The sequence below is a fragment of the Petromyzon marinus genome, chromosome 14 (genome assembly GCF_048934315.1).
Source record: "Petromyzon marinus isolate PM22_M1 ecotype Great Lakes invasive population chromosome 14, UKy_Petmar_22M1.pri1.0, whole genome shotgun sequence".
Taxonomy (NCBI): Eukaryota; Metazoa; Chordata; class Hyperoartia; order Petromyzontiformes; family Petromyzontidae; genus Petromyzon; species Petromyzon marinus.
This window is the reverse complement of record NC_133680.1, coordinates 11,777,038-11,792,389: the sequence shown is the minus strand read 5'-3', so window position 1 is coordinate 11,792,389 and position 15,352 is coordinate 11,777,038. Positions and strand designations below refer to the sequence as shown.

General features: G+C 45.3%; 1 protein-coding gene across 4 annotated transcripts in view; it reads left to right on the top strand.

The window, feature by feature from the left end:
- LOC116942267 (dynein axonemal heavy chain 3-like) overlaps positions 1–15,352 on the top strand; it is an 859,832-nt gene that overhangs the window by 624,517 nt on the left and 219,963 nt on the right. For all 4 annotated transcript variants that reach the window (XM_032953964.2, XM_032953963.2, XM_032953966.2 and 1 more), the window contains one exon: positions 7,258–7,391. In XM_032953964.2, coding sequence (XP_032809855.2) covers positions 7,258–7,391 — 134 coding nt within the window. The remainder of the gene's footprint in view (positions 1–7,257; positions 7,392–15,352) is intronic.

Sequence of the window (15,352 nt, the reverse complement as noted above, 5' to 3'; positions counted from 1 at the left end):
TCTTCTCTCCGTGGTCGCGTGGATTATTCTCCGGGTCTTCCAGTTTTTCCCTCCACATTTAGAAACATGCATTTAGAGCATTTGGCTGCTATAAATTTCCACTCAATGAGTCACTTCATTGAGGTATCATTTGTTGGTAGGTAGCTTCTGAAAAAAAGCTATGTAGTCCAAGTGGGCCTTACCTGTTAACTCGTAGGCTTTCACGACCAATATCCTCTATACTACACGTTTTTTTGGGTTAGATAGCGTAAATATATAAATGTGTTGTTAAACCCGCCACCACCCAACACAAATCTGGCTGTCGCCTGATGAATGAAGCTAGTTGGAATTACTGGCGGAACGTCGTACTCAGATTGTAAATGGTGTGGCTTTGCTCTCCAACACACCGGTGTGCTGTACTAATAACGAATTGGCATGTTCTGTTTACATGACAAACTTTACTAATTGGCTGTGTTGGGTGGTGGTGGGTTTAATTCCACATTTATATTCAGTATTACAAGATCTAACCCAAAAAAACCTGTAATTAGGACCCTTACCTGATAAAATAACAAATTGTTTAGTTTTTTTATGGTATTTATTTCAGAAGACAACCTTCATCGTCAAATACATTCAGCTTGCACACTGAACATGAGTGTTAAAAGAGGTGGTGGGGTTACTTTGCACATTACCATCCCACAAGTAAGCTACCAACATACCTGACTCAGTGTAGGTCTTTTACTACCTGTAGAATGTGGACAATAGTGGATGCCAACATTTTCAACCTGAGCTGTTCAACCTTAGCTCAACAGCAAAAACAAACTGCACTATCATTGATGGTCCCCGGAGTGTTTGTGGGTGGATCTTGCCTACAACACCGGGCAAGCCAAACGCATTCGTTTGGCGGGCCAGTTCTCTTGCTGATGATAATCTCAAAAATGTAAACCGATCCACGGTTTGTCCGCTTAAACAAACGCAACCAGAAAACAATTGGCCGTGATGGCCTCTTAGTTGAGTGACCTATATGTTTTGTATTTTATTTTTGTGATGAAGTAGACTCTCATGTTAGTTGCTGGCTCAATTTAACAATACATTGACTGCTGTAGGGACTGATAATGTCATAATTACTGTCAATAACACAACCAGGTGGCACTTAAACGTAGTGCCCAAATTACATTCAGAGGGTTTGAGCATGCAAACCCTGAGAACGGTTGATTCAGTCACATGGTCCCTCCAAGTAAATGAAATGATTAACCAGGTGTGGGAAGTAAACAGTGGTAGTGTTGATAGATTTGGTCCCTGGCATAAAAACGTGGAATATACACCACTGACTGAGCGCCTCTAGCACCCTGTGCGAGTTTGACCAGATACCACTCAGTGGACTTTGATATAGCACTAAATTTACAAAGCATTGGGCGATTCTCATCTAAATTGGAAATCTTGAGCCACTCTCACTCAGCCAGTGGTGGACATTACATGTTCGAATAGCACTGATCCGTCTCTTCTCAGGCCAGTTGACCTCCCACGGAGTTGTAACAGACTCATCAGGCGGTTGCTCATTTTGCCATATCCCCTAGATTCATAGAGTGCTGCGTCATCTCTAACCGGGATTTTAATTGGCATCTTAAATGGAGGACGAGGGGAGTTTCCGCAAACTCCGCCAACTGCTCAGCCCTGGCGAATCCTTTACAACGGCAAACTACCAACGCTGAACGCTCCGCAGCAACGGAGGTAGATTGATGGTCTCTCACGCAGCTCAGGCCCACCCCTCGTGAGCAATTGTAAATCCGCTCCTTTCAGCAGCAGCAGTAACAAGGAATGCCCGGCTTAAATCGGCTGTAATTTACGAATTATTTTCAAACGCTTTACAAGCAAATGCAGCGCGCACTGTGAATGAAAATAATTAGGGTTTCTTTTTCATACAGCATTTCTTTTTTTAACCGTTTCATTGGCATACCACGTTATTTAAATAATGTTTTGTTTATATGTGGAATGCGTCGTTTTCGCTTCATTTATTACTACATGTTTTCTCCTTTTGTCTCTGTATCTTAAATTGTATTCATTGTTGTAATTTATGAGCAGTCGTTGGAGATTATATTGCCATCAATTTCAGCCTTTGCTCAATCCATTTGGTGGATGAAGGCCTTCTTCCCGCATCACGTCGGTCGTAGGCGTTGTTTGGCCATACTTCACCACATTGGACAGTGCCGCTGGTCAGTGCAGATTTTACTTGCCACCCATGTTGCCCACGGCTGGGCACTGAACTCAGCTTGCCGAGTTCATAGTGCAGCACGTTGTGCATGCTTGCCACAAATGAACCACAACACCTTGGAGCGTAAACCATCACGCAAACTCCGGTCGTCCTCGCAGCAGCATTTGGCTGCTAACCACCGAACAAAGACGGTCGCTGCATTGCGCGCTTTCTGATGCGCTTCTGCGGCCGTCTGGAACGCTCTTCCTTCCGATATTAGGAAGCCAGTGGAGTTATGCACTTTTAAATCATCATCTAGATAGAAAACTAATTTCTTTAAAACGGATTTGTATGTTGAGTTTGTTGTCTTTCCCCCCCGCACCTACGGTTAGCACGGATGGCTACGTACGGTGCGAAAGGTCAACAAACTGTACAAACGTACGGTGCGAAAGGTCAACAAACTGTACAAACGTACGGTGCGAAAGGTCAACAAACTGTACAAACGTACGGTGTGAAAGGTCAACAAACTGTACAAACGTACGGTGCAAAAGGTCAAGAAACTGTACAAACGTACGGTGCGAAAGGTCAGCAAACTGTACAAATGTACGGTGCGAAAGGTCAACAAACTGTACAAACGTACGGTGCGAAAGGTCAACAAACTGTACAAACGTACGGTGCGAAAGGTCAACAAACTGTACAAACATCCACCACCGTGATGCCACTCCCCAGCATGCGAGATTCGACTACGATACATAGCCTGAGCGTTACGTTGTGTTTATTTTACATTTCCAGAAGTAGATGAAGTTTGGGCGTTGCTGCAATGAAACGTAAACAAACGTGACCCGGTAGACGCTTGCTAATTGTTTTTTTATGAAAACATTTCACGGCCCCTCTCATCTTTCGTGCTGATGCTTTAAAACCTCACGACTGTTGCCAGGACCCCGCCATGAACAAACGGCAACATCCCTCGACCGCATCGCTTTTGTCAAAGGATACGTGAAGGCAACAAAAATAAAATGAGGTGGAATGAAATAATGATCACGACCTAGTTTACGCATTAGAAAATCCCGGCTTTGCCGCTGATAAGGCAGCAAGGTAGAAATGTAACAGTTACGGGAGGGGTGGGGGGGTGTTGCCTGATGGCCCTGGAGACTAATTGTAGCTCTCCTGTGTTGTGAGCGACTGAGCCAGCACCGCTGAGCACATAGGGCTGAGTCCTGTGTGGCTAAACAGTTTATCTGATTCTAACGTGTAAGCACATCCGACGGTCTCGGTCCACTCGGGTAAAGGAAGAATATTTTTTTTTAAAAACCAAAATAAATAGTAATTGCTCTCAGTTCACCGACATGCTTAATCGGCGGATAGGTGCGGCGTGAGATTCAGTCCTCCGCATATTTGGGCAATCGCTGTCCAACAGCGCAGCCGACCACCCCAGTGCTTTGCATGCTTTTGCAGAGGGAGTTTACTTCCGGTCAGCAGTGCAATTTGCCAGTGCTGTCGGGTATTTTCTGCAGCGCCTGATAAACTCTGGCGAGCCACTGTAGCCACCGTAATATACAAATTCTAAATATCTGCTCCGTCAAGCTCAGGCAAGCATGGGGCTTGCCAGTGGTGTAAATTCCATATTCGTTTGGAAGGGACCAGTCCTCCCCATGGCGTGGCACAACTGTTGTTGACTTCCCACAAATTGGTACTTGTTTTAACAACGGTGGAAGGACGTCACGGGAATCCATAGGTAATGAATCATAATGTTCAGGAGAGACTCTGAAAGTGAATACTATTCAGGAGGATCCTGGATCTAGATGTTTTTTTCTGTTCCTTTTTGCAGAACGATTCACTTGGGAGATGACAAAAGTAAAGATTCCCCCATTTAGCATGAACACAGTGTTGGAGCAAGTGCTGTTAGCGAGCACCTATGGAGGCCGGCATGGTACACGCTATACTGCCATCTCCTGGCTAGCGAGGGTATGACACCGTGATACACACCACGGGAAGAGTTTCACAACATTTGATCCTCGTGGCGGTACCCCGGGGTACCAAATAATACTAAATGGCCGAGGCAATTAAATATTTTATTTCTAGGACACTATTTTTTTCCAGGGCTGTACTTCACTCCGCGACTGGGGGTACCAATCAATTCCGAAATCAGTGCCACTCCGCGATGTCAAAACGCCAAACAGCATAAAAAAATCCGTTATCGAAAAATACAACTTTGAATGGTGCATCGTGTACAGCTCATCGAGATGAGTCGATTGCCGCATCGCCGACCATCAACAGACTAAAAATGACTGCATCACGGACATTATGGCGGTCATAATGTTCATTTGTGCGATCCACCAACCTTGACCTCCGCAGTGCTCGATTACAGGCACGTGTCGCCATCACCGCCCGGCGAGTTCTACACCACCTCGCTGGCGTAGACATGTGCAGTGGAAACTCGCCAAACAGGGCACAAACATAGCACAACCCCCACTGTCTGTATCAGCAACCTACTGCCCACCTCACAGCACAACAAGGCTGGGAATTTCACTGCACGTGAAATCTGCGGTCCACCAACACCAGTTCCATAGTGGTGAGCCAGATTGCAGGCATGCTGTGCGGTGCATGTGAAGGACATCTTGATGTACCTCTTAAGAGGAGACCGTCGTGTGTCCATATTGCTGTTTATATTTTGCGGGAGAGGCCTTTAATCAAAACGTGGCATTGAATCCAGCATCCAGCTTAAATGCATAAAATTTATTTTAAAATGTGGGTCACGGTAAGGAATATATTTTAATGCTTATTGTAATATTTCTCAATTGTTCTCCACATAGCATGTGGTTTGCGAGCGTTTTGTGCATTTGTGAGAATTTTGGATTATATGGAAAATGCTCTGATAACTACCAAATTGCTGATTGTACAATTGCAATGTAATTGGCAAAATAAAATGCAGTGTTCCAATAAAATAAATTGCATTGCTGAAGGTTATCTTTGGTAATGCATGTAAACAAATACATAAACGCTGTAATTAAGCAACGTGAACATTTGTGACCTGGTACAAGCAGACTTTTCAAGCAATATTGTGTATTCCAGCTCGCTTTGCAGCCAAGAATGTATTCCAGCTCGGTTTGCAGCCAAGATTACCGGAGGATTTAATATCAAACTCCGACCACCTATGGTTCAAAATCCTGGCAAAGGGTACCAGTCTTGCGAGTAGCCTTAAAAGGAAGCAAATTGCACAATTAGTTGATTTACACGCGTTATGAAAAATATAAATTGTAGCTTAAAAAATGCAACGTAATATGTTTTCAAAGAAATGCTAATATAATAATACGGCAAAACTGCGAATGTATTCAAATGTACTTCCAATTGGTGATATGTACGATATACATTATGCAAAGAAAACTTCTGGGATTGCAAGGCTGGCTGCCTTCTCTTTGAACAAAGGTTATTGCCAAGAAACACGAGGCAACTATTATATTGTACAGTTAGAAGGCGGAATACGTTCAGGAGAGTCGGACGGCGGTGGCTACGCACGTGGCTCGTCGTCCAACACTGCGGAGGCAGCGAGGGTTGGCGGTTCGCACACAAATGCTGCCAAAACTCCCTTTCCCGTGGGCGTCACGCGGCCATGCCCTGACTCGCCAGGAGTTGGCGATACAGCAAGTGGACCAATCTGCATCCGTTTCCATCTGTACGGGGATAGAGTGGTGCTGCCCCCGTGCACGTGGGTGTTTTTTTTATTCGGGCGCTCTGGTTTCATTCCCACTTGTATAAACACGCCCATCATTAATTGGCTGAAAATGTCTCAAAATGTAAAAAAGAAACCAATGCAGGAACCCCCTCCCTCCCCCCCCAAAGAGAGTCCTACGACTCAGTGTGGCTGCCCTGTAAATGTAAATAAAAAATGTGGTTGCCTGTTACCAAACGCCTTGAACGTTACTAATTTCGTCAGATGTCAGAATTGTAGCCCAGTGAATGAGCTACGATGCTCCTGTGTGTGTGTGTATATGTGGGTAGTGGGACCAGTGGTGCACTGGTCAGTAACCAGCAAACCTGAGTTTGATTCCCAACCATGGCTAACGTTTCTGAGTGATATCCGCCATCATTCCGCTCCCCCACCAAACCTTTCCCCACCCAAAGTCAACACCGACACGCTGTTCAGAAGGCCATCATCCAGCAGTGGATTTACACAGGGTACTAAAACACTCACGCTTACACACACACACTAGTGGAGGGTACGACTTTTTGAGAAATGTTATAAAAAGTGATGATAGTCTTAAGTGAGCAGGAGTCGAGTCTAAGAGACCACTTTGTTGTTGTAAAAATTTCCAAGCTCGGTTCATTTCATACAACCGTCGGTGCACTGGGAAATGGGACACATCACCGTACATTCAGAGTACCGTGTTTGTGCTTTTAGCGTCCTTCAAAACTACGTATATGGCCACACGCCATTGGGGCAAAGTGGTTCAAACCTGGTCAAGGGCTGATTCAGCACATGATCCATTCCCGTGTGAAAAAGTGGGCATTCTGTAGATATACTGACCTCCCTCCACCATAGGAATAAGACATTTTCACTGGCAAGGAAGGAGAATGAGAACGAGCGCAGTACTTATTTTGGGCATGGGGGAGAAAATAATGGTGTATGATACAATTGTTTCATGCACTTGTAAATGTGTAGACCTGGTACCAAGCCATTGCACGAGATATGAAGGGCTGGCGCCTATCGAGAGAGGGGGAAAAACGTCCTCACTGCAGGCTTCCCAAAAAAACGATTAATCTGTCACGTGTCTTATTGAGGTGCTGCCATGAATGCTCTCATTTATCCGACGGCATGGGGAGCGGGGGGGGTGTAACAACAACAACAAAAACACTTCCTCGTGAAATATCGCTCTGTCGGATATAAACGAATCCTGGTGTCTTGTGTTCACAACCTGCGAGAGCATTTGCCCGCTCGTGGTAGGGCAGACCGTTGGTTTTAAAACGCTTCATATTTACACCGTTGTTCTGTGCGCAAGGCAATAAGCCAGTTGGGGGGAGGCGGTGTGTCAGATGCAGTGGTTGGGTGTCTGCTGGAGAATAAGTTGGCTGCGGTGTTTTTTTTTTGTCAGCTGCTGTTCGAGTGGCTGCTGCCTGCGTGCCTCGAGTACGGGGAGAAGCAATGCAGGGCCGTGGTGAAAACGTCCCGCATGCACGTGACGGCCTCCCTCCTCTCCCTCTACTCGTGCCTGCTGGAGGACCTCAAGTGAGTTCGGACACTGCGCGTTCATCGTCAACGTCAAGCGTGTGCGCTCGCGTGCGACAGACAAAGGTCCCCCGTGTAGCCTGTAACGGACCGTTGGGGCAAGTGTTCTTAGCGGGCACCTACCTGCGGCCGGCACGGCACACGTGGAGGTGGGTATCCGGGAACCGCGCCCGGGGTTACCGCCTCACTGCCTTCACGATCCTCTGTGGTCTGATTCGTTGTCTTCCTTCTCGCCTCTCGTCTTGTCCTCCTCCCTTCCCCCCGTGCTCTCTGCTTCAGCAATCAAGCAACCGAGACCCCTGTTCAAAACCCCCAGTCGACCCCTGCTGCTACTGCTGCTTCCGACTGGAACTCCCTTCAACTGATTGCCTTCACTGCCGGAGCCTTAACCCTCTTCGAGCCCAAGCCTAAGGCTCTCCTCTTGTCTCCAGCCTGCATCTCAGCACCCTGTGTCGTCATTCTGGCCTATATAATGTGCTCTCGACGTCTTCATCTCCCTGTCCTGTGCACTCGTACTGCTCGCTACCGCACCTCACTAGGAATTACCAAGTTTTTTCTAAATATGACGACGCACGTGCCGCCTCGCTCTTCGTGCAGTGTCTTAGATGTGGTGGCATTTAGATGTTTGAAAAATAAATACGTGTACAAACTGTATTTCTGTTGCATTGTAAAGTATACGTGGTATTGAATTAAACGTGTTTTTTTTTTGCAACCACTCTTGGTGTATACACGTGAGAATTTATTTACCGTGAACGTGCCTTGATGTTTAATAGTCTAATTAACACGTTAATCGATGCCTCTGTCGAGGTGATTGGGTGGCTGATGAATGTGTACCTTGTTGACCTAGACACACCCCAAGTGGGTGCTCACCTGGTGAACTAAAGTCCACCAATCAGTCGACGTTAGCACTAAGCCAGCAACTTGGGAGAACTTAGATTCAAATGTGAGCAGTCGGCAAATTCTCAAGGACATCAAAAGCCGAGTAAACACGTGGTTTTTGCTCCCTTGAGGGTTGCAATGTATACCTGGTGACTGGCGTGCGGAAAATCATCATTTGCAGGGGATGAAGGAGCACTGTGCAGTTTTGGTTACGGGGAGCTTACAGAGGAGACTTGTTTTTGTAAAGCAACTCATGAGTCCAAGTCCAGGTCTGGTGGCCAAAGCACAGCCTAGGTGGAGGGGGTGGAGGAAGCTGAACGGACCTCTGCTGAATATCACCGAGGATCACGACGTTCACAGTGTGGCCCACTACGGTCTGGCCCGGTTTTCCCACTAGCCACCGGGCCCACTTGAATCGCCGATGGCTGCATCGTGCATGGGTGGTGTGGATCTGGTTCAGGGTGCGTGATCTCACTTCAGTTCATCTTCCAGAACCATTTCCCGACATTAAGCAAAGTTCAGCTGAGTAAAGCAGCTGAAATGAGGATGTCTATTCACCCCGTGACAAGACCACATTAGCACAATTGAGATATCATATGATTGATTATTTTTGTCAATTCGTTGAATAAACATTGTATCTATGGCAACGCCATCGCCATTGGTCTGCATAAGGCGGTCCTCCCGCGAGGAGCTGTTTCTTCAGCGGAGATTGTGGCCAAACACGGGAACACGATGGCTTATCTTGAACAGAATAATGGGTTATTTTCACATGTGTAGGGAAAGGGGACCGTAATGACAGGCTTAATATCCTCTCCGAGGACAGCGGGGTTTTTTTTTATTGATGTTGTCATTTTAATGCATCTCGGCGGGGCGAAGGTGAAATGATTGAACTTGGAATCCTTGGTTTCGGCCTCAGAAAGTGTGCACCTTTAAACACCCAAGAGTTCACGGTTCTGACGCTCACCAGGGCAGCTCTGTGTGCATGCTAATGAGACGCACTGCAGGGAACAATACCCCTTTATTTATCTTTGTAGCGCGGAGGGAATGTGTTGGATACACCCCTTGAATTGGTGCCTAAGGAAGCCAATGTCACACTTTCGTTTTTGTTTCGATAGGACTGCAAGTGATGTTTTAGTGTCGGTTATTAACATGCACCGGGGATCTTTGTTTTTGCTGACCCCCTTTTTAGCGATTTCTATCCCATTGGGTGCGTCGTTAAATGTTGAATTGTGGGAAATTGCAAAGGTTTACACTTTTTTCGACCCTGAAGATTTGGTGACATTTTCAAAATTGGAAATGTTCTACTCTGCGGTGCACCAAATGCGGTGGTGAAGACAACGTGTGGTTCCAGCCCATTGGGTCCGTGGTTAAGTTTGCGTTGGCCATGCACTTGGAGATGTATCCCATACACGCAGACCTGCCTGTCAACTTTTTGGAATCAGACGTTTGACAATTGCTGATTAAGCAATTGTATAATACTGTACGTAAGCAATCTGATTTATAATTTTCGAGCGCCTTCACTCGAGGCGCTTGACATCGCTTACGCAACGATGGCAGAATGGAACGATCTAGTTGCCAGGGGTCAGTACTACAGGGAATGAGTGACAGCGATAGTGGGGTACTTGACGATCACGAAAATGTAGGGGACCGGGAGGAGTGGAGGGGTGAGGGGAAGGAAGAGAATTGGGCGGTGGAGAAATGGTGGGTGAGGCTTTAAGAGGTGGTTAAGGAGGGCACCTGCTTAATGTGCAAGGCAAGTTAACAACTATAACCACACTTTATTTGAACCGCTATGATCTTATGTACAATTTGATAATTGTTTCAAAGGCACTATATAAATCTATAAAATATCACAATTACCATTTTAGACTTGATTTGAAGCTTTTGTGACTGCGGGAATTACCCTTTGGTGCTTTCAGTAAAGTGACGTAGAAATTAAATTAAATTAAATCGTAGCATACGACGTTTCGATTGCAACACAAGCAATCGTCATCAGGTAGAAATAAAACCTAGTGAACTTAGACATACAATACAACACAACACAGAGAGTCGGCTAACATACGCAACAGTCAATACCCTACCTGGTTGATTACGTTCTTCCAAAGATTGCTAAGTTTGAGAGAGAGACAAAACACAGACACGGAGACACACAGACAGACACATAAGCAGAGAGAGACAACACAGAGACACACAACGTAATCAACCAGGTAAGATGCTGACTGTTGTGTTAGCCGACTCTCTGTGTTGTATTGTATTTCTAAGTTCACTAGGTTTGTTTTCTACCTTATGACGATTGCTTGTGTTGCAATGGATACGTCGTATTCTACAATTTTAGCTTCAACAAGTACAGATGTGTTACGGGAGCGAAATATGCGAGTTTGTGGTATTTCACAAATGGAAGGATCGAGATGTAAATTTCAAATTTCGGAGCTCCACATGCTTCTGACCTCACGTCGCTCTGATCTCAGTGGCCCTGGGCTGAGTTACTCTAAACTGAGTCATGTGTTCGCCCATGCGTGTCCAGGGGAGGGAAGGGGCAGGCCCCGTGCCTGGAGGTCGTGTTGCCTTGATAGCAGCTGCCGTGGCGGCAGCAATGTGATTGGCCGAAAACTTGATTGATCCAGCCAGTCAATCGATCAGAACGTGTTACAGATTTCTGCTCATTTTAAACGACACATCGAGTGGGTATGAGAGTCTCCCCCAGATGCGTAGGTTTCACATCTGTCAAAAAGAGCTTCATAGCTCATCGGACTCCTCCAGTAGAAATAAATAAAAATTCAATGGTTGAGCGTTGGCAGACCTCTACAAGTGTGTGTGTATTCTTGGTTCTTTCGGTAAAGTCACGTAGAAGGGAAACAATAAAATAAAAATATAAAACAATCAAATTCTCACGACGTTTCGACTGCAACACAAGCCATCATCATGGCGGTTTTTTTTAACGTTAGCACCACGGAGAGCGATTTGGCAGTTATTCAGATGGACGAGTCCATCTATAAAATTTTGATTTAAAGCTTTCGTGACTGCAGTGATTCATATTCTTGGTTCTTTCGGTAAAGTCACGTTGAATGGAAACAATAAAATGATATAAAACCGTGTTTTAGGTCTGCTTTGTGTTCACGGATGCGGACCAACACCTCGGCCGTGGCAGATTACTGTTATAATTCAGTAGGCTCACATGAAATTGACTTATCTAAGACAGAGGTTCTCTGCAAGCCATCTGGCTACCATGAGAGATTCGTTCATGAGGCTATCCACATATACAAACACAGAGACAATTTCAACCGAGAAGATGGATTCTGGCTTAGCAATCATTGGAATGAATTGACAAACCATTTCGGGTCTTAATTGATTGTTCATGCTTACGTTGGCTTTCTGACCGCATCCATTATTTTCTTCTCCCCCCTCCTCTTTTCCGAACATAGATGGACTCGTTCATCTGAATAACTGCCAAATCGCTCTCCGTGGTGCTAACGTTAAAAAAAACCGCCACTTTTTTCAAATTTCCTTGCTGTGGTTTTCACACCTGATGATGATTGCTTGTGTTGCAGTCGAAACGTGATAATTTTATTGTTTTATATATTTGTTATTTTATTGTTTCCCTTCTACGTGACTTTACCGAAAGAACCAAGAATATGAATCCCTGCAGTTACGAAAGCTTTAAATCAAAATTTAAGTGTATGTGTGTTTTTTGGTGGGGAACAGTCGTGTAGCAACTAGTGTGCTGCACTACGGACCCACCAGCCCGAGTTCGATTCCTGCTCACCACCGATTAATGGCGTTTATTTGAACCCTTCCTGGGCCTTCCCTACATCGATTCAGCCTTAAACGAGTACCTGGTGGGTGTGTAAACATTGCTACTGGGGAGACAAAGGTAGCCGGGTTTGGTGCTAGCCAATCCCCCTTGTGTGTCGTGCCGGCCTTAATAGGAGCTGCTCTCTAACAACACTTGCCCCAACAGTCTGTTAAGGCTACACGGTGGATCTTTGTCTGTGTTGTTGGGGTGCTTTACTGCAACGCTTCTTGGAGTGCCAAATGGCAAGAGCAAATGTCAGGCTGCACTTCTTACAAGTCTAATTATGAGCATTAATAGCTATTTGGAAAGCACAATTTAACATTTCAAGATTGCCCTTTACAAAGACGGGGAGTCATCAGCCTTGGGATTTAAAACATTTGATCCCGCATTGCAGTCATGTGTCACGTGCGCGATGTGAGCCCATGGATGACAGTTATTGGACAGGTATCCCTTGATTTACGAAACATTCGGTTTACGAAATTTCACGTCAACACACATTCACAAATTTTCGATTAACAAATCGATTTTCCGCGTTACCGAAATTTCACACGGCACGCGCCGTGAGATTATTAAACAAGAAGCACCCGGGACGCTGCGACAGCAATCTCAAACAGCGTCAGGGTATTCCCGCAGTGCAACAGTAATGCCTGCACATCGCCTTTATGGTCATTACAATGTGCAGATTTTTTGGCGAGTTCCCTGATAAGGTTAATTATTTTAGTTTTAAAATCATTATCATTCGATTGTTTTAAGACGTGTTCTTTATTATTATTATTTTTGGATTGGGGAAAAGTGATGTAGGTGTATATTTTTAGGTTAGGAATTAAGAGTTGGAATGGCTGTCCGAAACACATCCCGAATTTATTTTGTATAAAATTAATGGCTAAATCCGATTTCTATTTACGAAATCTCATTTTACTCGTGTTATTTTGAAGAACGCATTCCTTTCGTTATAATAAAACTAGAAATACCATCACAGGCTGCATGTTTAAACGTGATTGGTTATCAAGAGATGTCACTCTAGCGCTTCCATCAATCCACGGCAGGATGAGGGGGTCTCCCCACACCTGTGCTGGTAATGAGGGCTATTTGTCCATACTTCACCCATGTTGTTCAGGGTGGGTTTGTGAAGGTAGGGTGGGGGGGGGGGCGCAGACCTGGGAGTTCCCTTACAATTTAGACGAACAGCACCATGATGTACTTGGTTGCACTGCCATCTACTGCCCAGAACGTAGCCTCACAAGCCCTCAAGAGAGGTGTTGCTCATTGCAGGGCCTGCGGACTTCTGGCAGCCCCTTGTGGTCTTTGGTGCGGTGCTTGACGCACCCCATCATGCCGTCAAACCCAATGGGTTCAAATTTGTGGCGGTCCTCATACTGATGTCTTGTCGGTGAAAGTGACCCCCCCCCCTCCTCTGAAAATTAGTGAAGGGCACTGCCCTGGGACAAGATGTGCACACTGGTCACCCATCCATGCACGACACAGGCTGTTTGGCTACCGAGATCTGATGATATTGGGCACATTCCAGGTCATTTCGTAATAAGCGAAAAAAAACACAAGTTTAGGTAGATTAGGGTCAATTGTGAATGCCCATGACTCACGTAGCCACAGCATAACACAGCCTACTAATAATTATCTGAGTTGTGGGAGACCTTCCCTGAACTACTGACTGCCCTGTTCTAAGATTTGTATCAGCTCATTTGAGTCAAATGTCCACGTGGCTTGAACAGAATTGGCTACTTCTCTTGTTTGCCTGTTGCTTTATTGTACACTCTCTCCAGCTCACTTGACCAGAATTAGGTAAACATACTAATTTTGCAGCAGCGTGCGCAAGGATGAATGACTGCACCGAGGTCGATAGAACATCGAGATTGAGAGCATTTCCACATGGCGAGGCAATGTCCGTATATATATTTGCCCAAACCCAACTTCGGGTTGAACCGCGGATATCACTGGCATTACAAGACCAATAACCCCGACATGGGCATTAATCCCCCGAGCCAGAGAGCTGGCCCAAACACAGCTTTGTAATTACGAATTTTAAAACGATGCTCCTACCGGGAGACGCGCTGGTATAGCGGCACTGGCAGAAGGGCGGCAATCGATGCGCCGGTGACAGAATGACAAACTCTCCACACATGTTATTCCTCCATGAGTTGTACATCACTGCACTCGTCTGGCAGCTGAACGGTAAATGCGAGATCCAACCGTTGGATATTTCACCATGTTTGTCGTGCGTGACCCAAATAACTGCCCCCCCCCCCTCCCCGTGATAATAAAACCCCAATATGAATATCTAACAGCATGTAAAGGTATTTTTTAATGTAAAATATCCAGAATGGTTCTTTATGGAAAAATGTAAATCCACGTTTAATTGTATGGCTGGTTAGCTCAAAAAAAGAATGACAGTGCCAGTTCAAGGTATGCTGAAATGCAGGCAGCCATTCTGCATCCATCCCTTTGTGCCCTTCTGCTCATGAGGTGTGGAGATAACAATTTTCTTTTCGTGGGAATTTCAATGGTGAAATGTCACAGGCACATTTTAGTCTAAGAGAGTTTGTTAACCTGTTGATTTGTCCATCCATTCTTGCCTCATCTCTGCGATTGACCACCATAAACCCACCGACTGCTACTCTCAACCCCTTACCTCGCAGCAATGCCCGAGTGTTGAATTCAGTTTGTGGCAATCACCGCAAAGATGCTTGGCAGAGATTAATTCATGAGATTCACCTTCATCAAGGAAACGAAACAAAAAAACACGCTCTTTCGGTATTCTTCTTTGGTTCTTTCGGTAAAGTCACGTAGAATGAGAATAAAATAATACATTGATAAAATAAAATAACACAATAATATTCTCACGACGTTTCGGCCACAACACAAGCGGCCTTCATCAGGTGAAGGGACGAGACTGTCTGGTAGGACAGTGCTGGAGTGAAAGAGCCACGTTCAGATCACGACCTTTAAGCTGTGTGAGAGGAAACAAAGCGCCTTGACAAAGGAATTAGCATATAATTTAGCATTGAAATGGCTGAGTGATTAGCTTGTGGCTGGTCACAGAAATGGCTATGTTAAAAGTTAAAGCATACACATCCGCAGAGGCACCCCTTGATAAAGGAATTAGCATAGAATTTATTATTGAAATAGCTAAGTTAAAGCATACACATCCGCAGAGGCACCCCTTGACAAAGGAATTAGCATAGAATTTAGCATTGAAATAGCTGAGTGATTAGCTTGTAACTGGTCACAGAAATAGCTACGGTATTTTAAAGAATCTTAGGCCGGTCCGGGT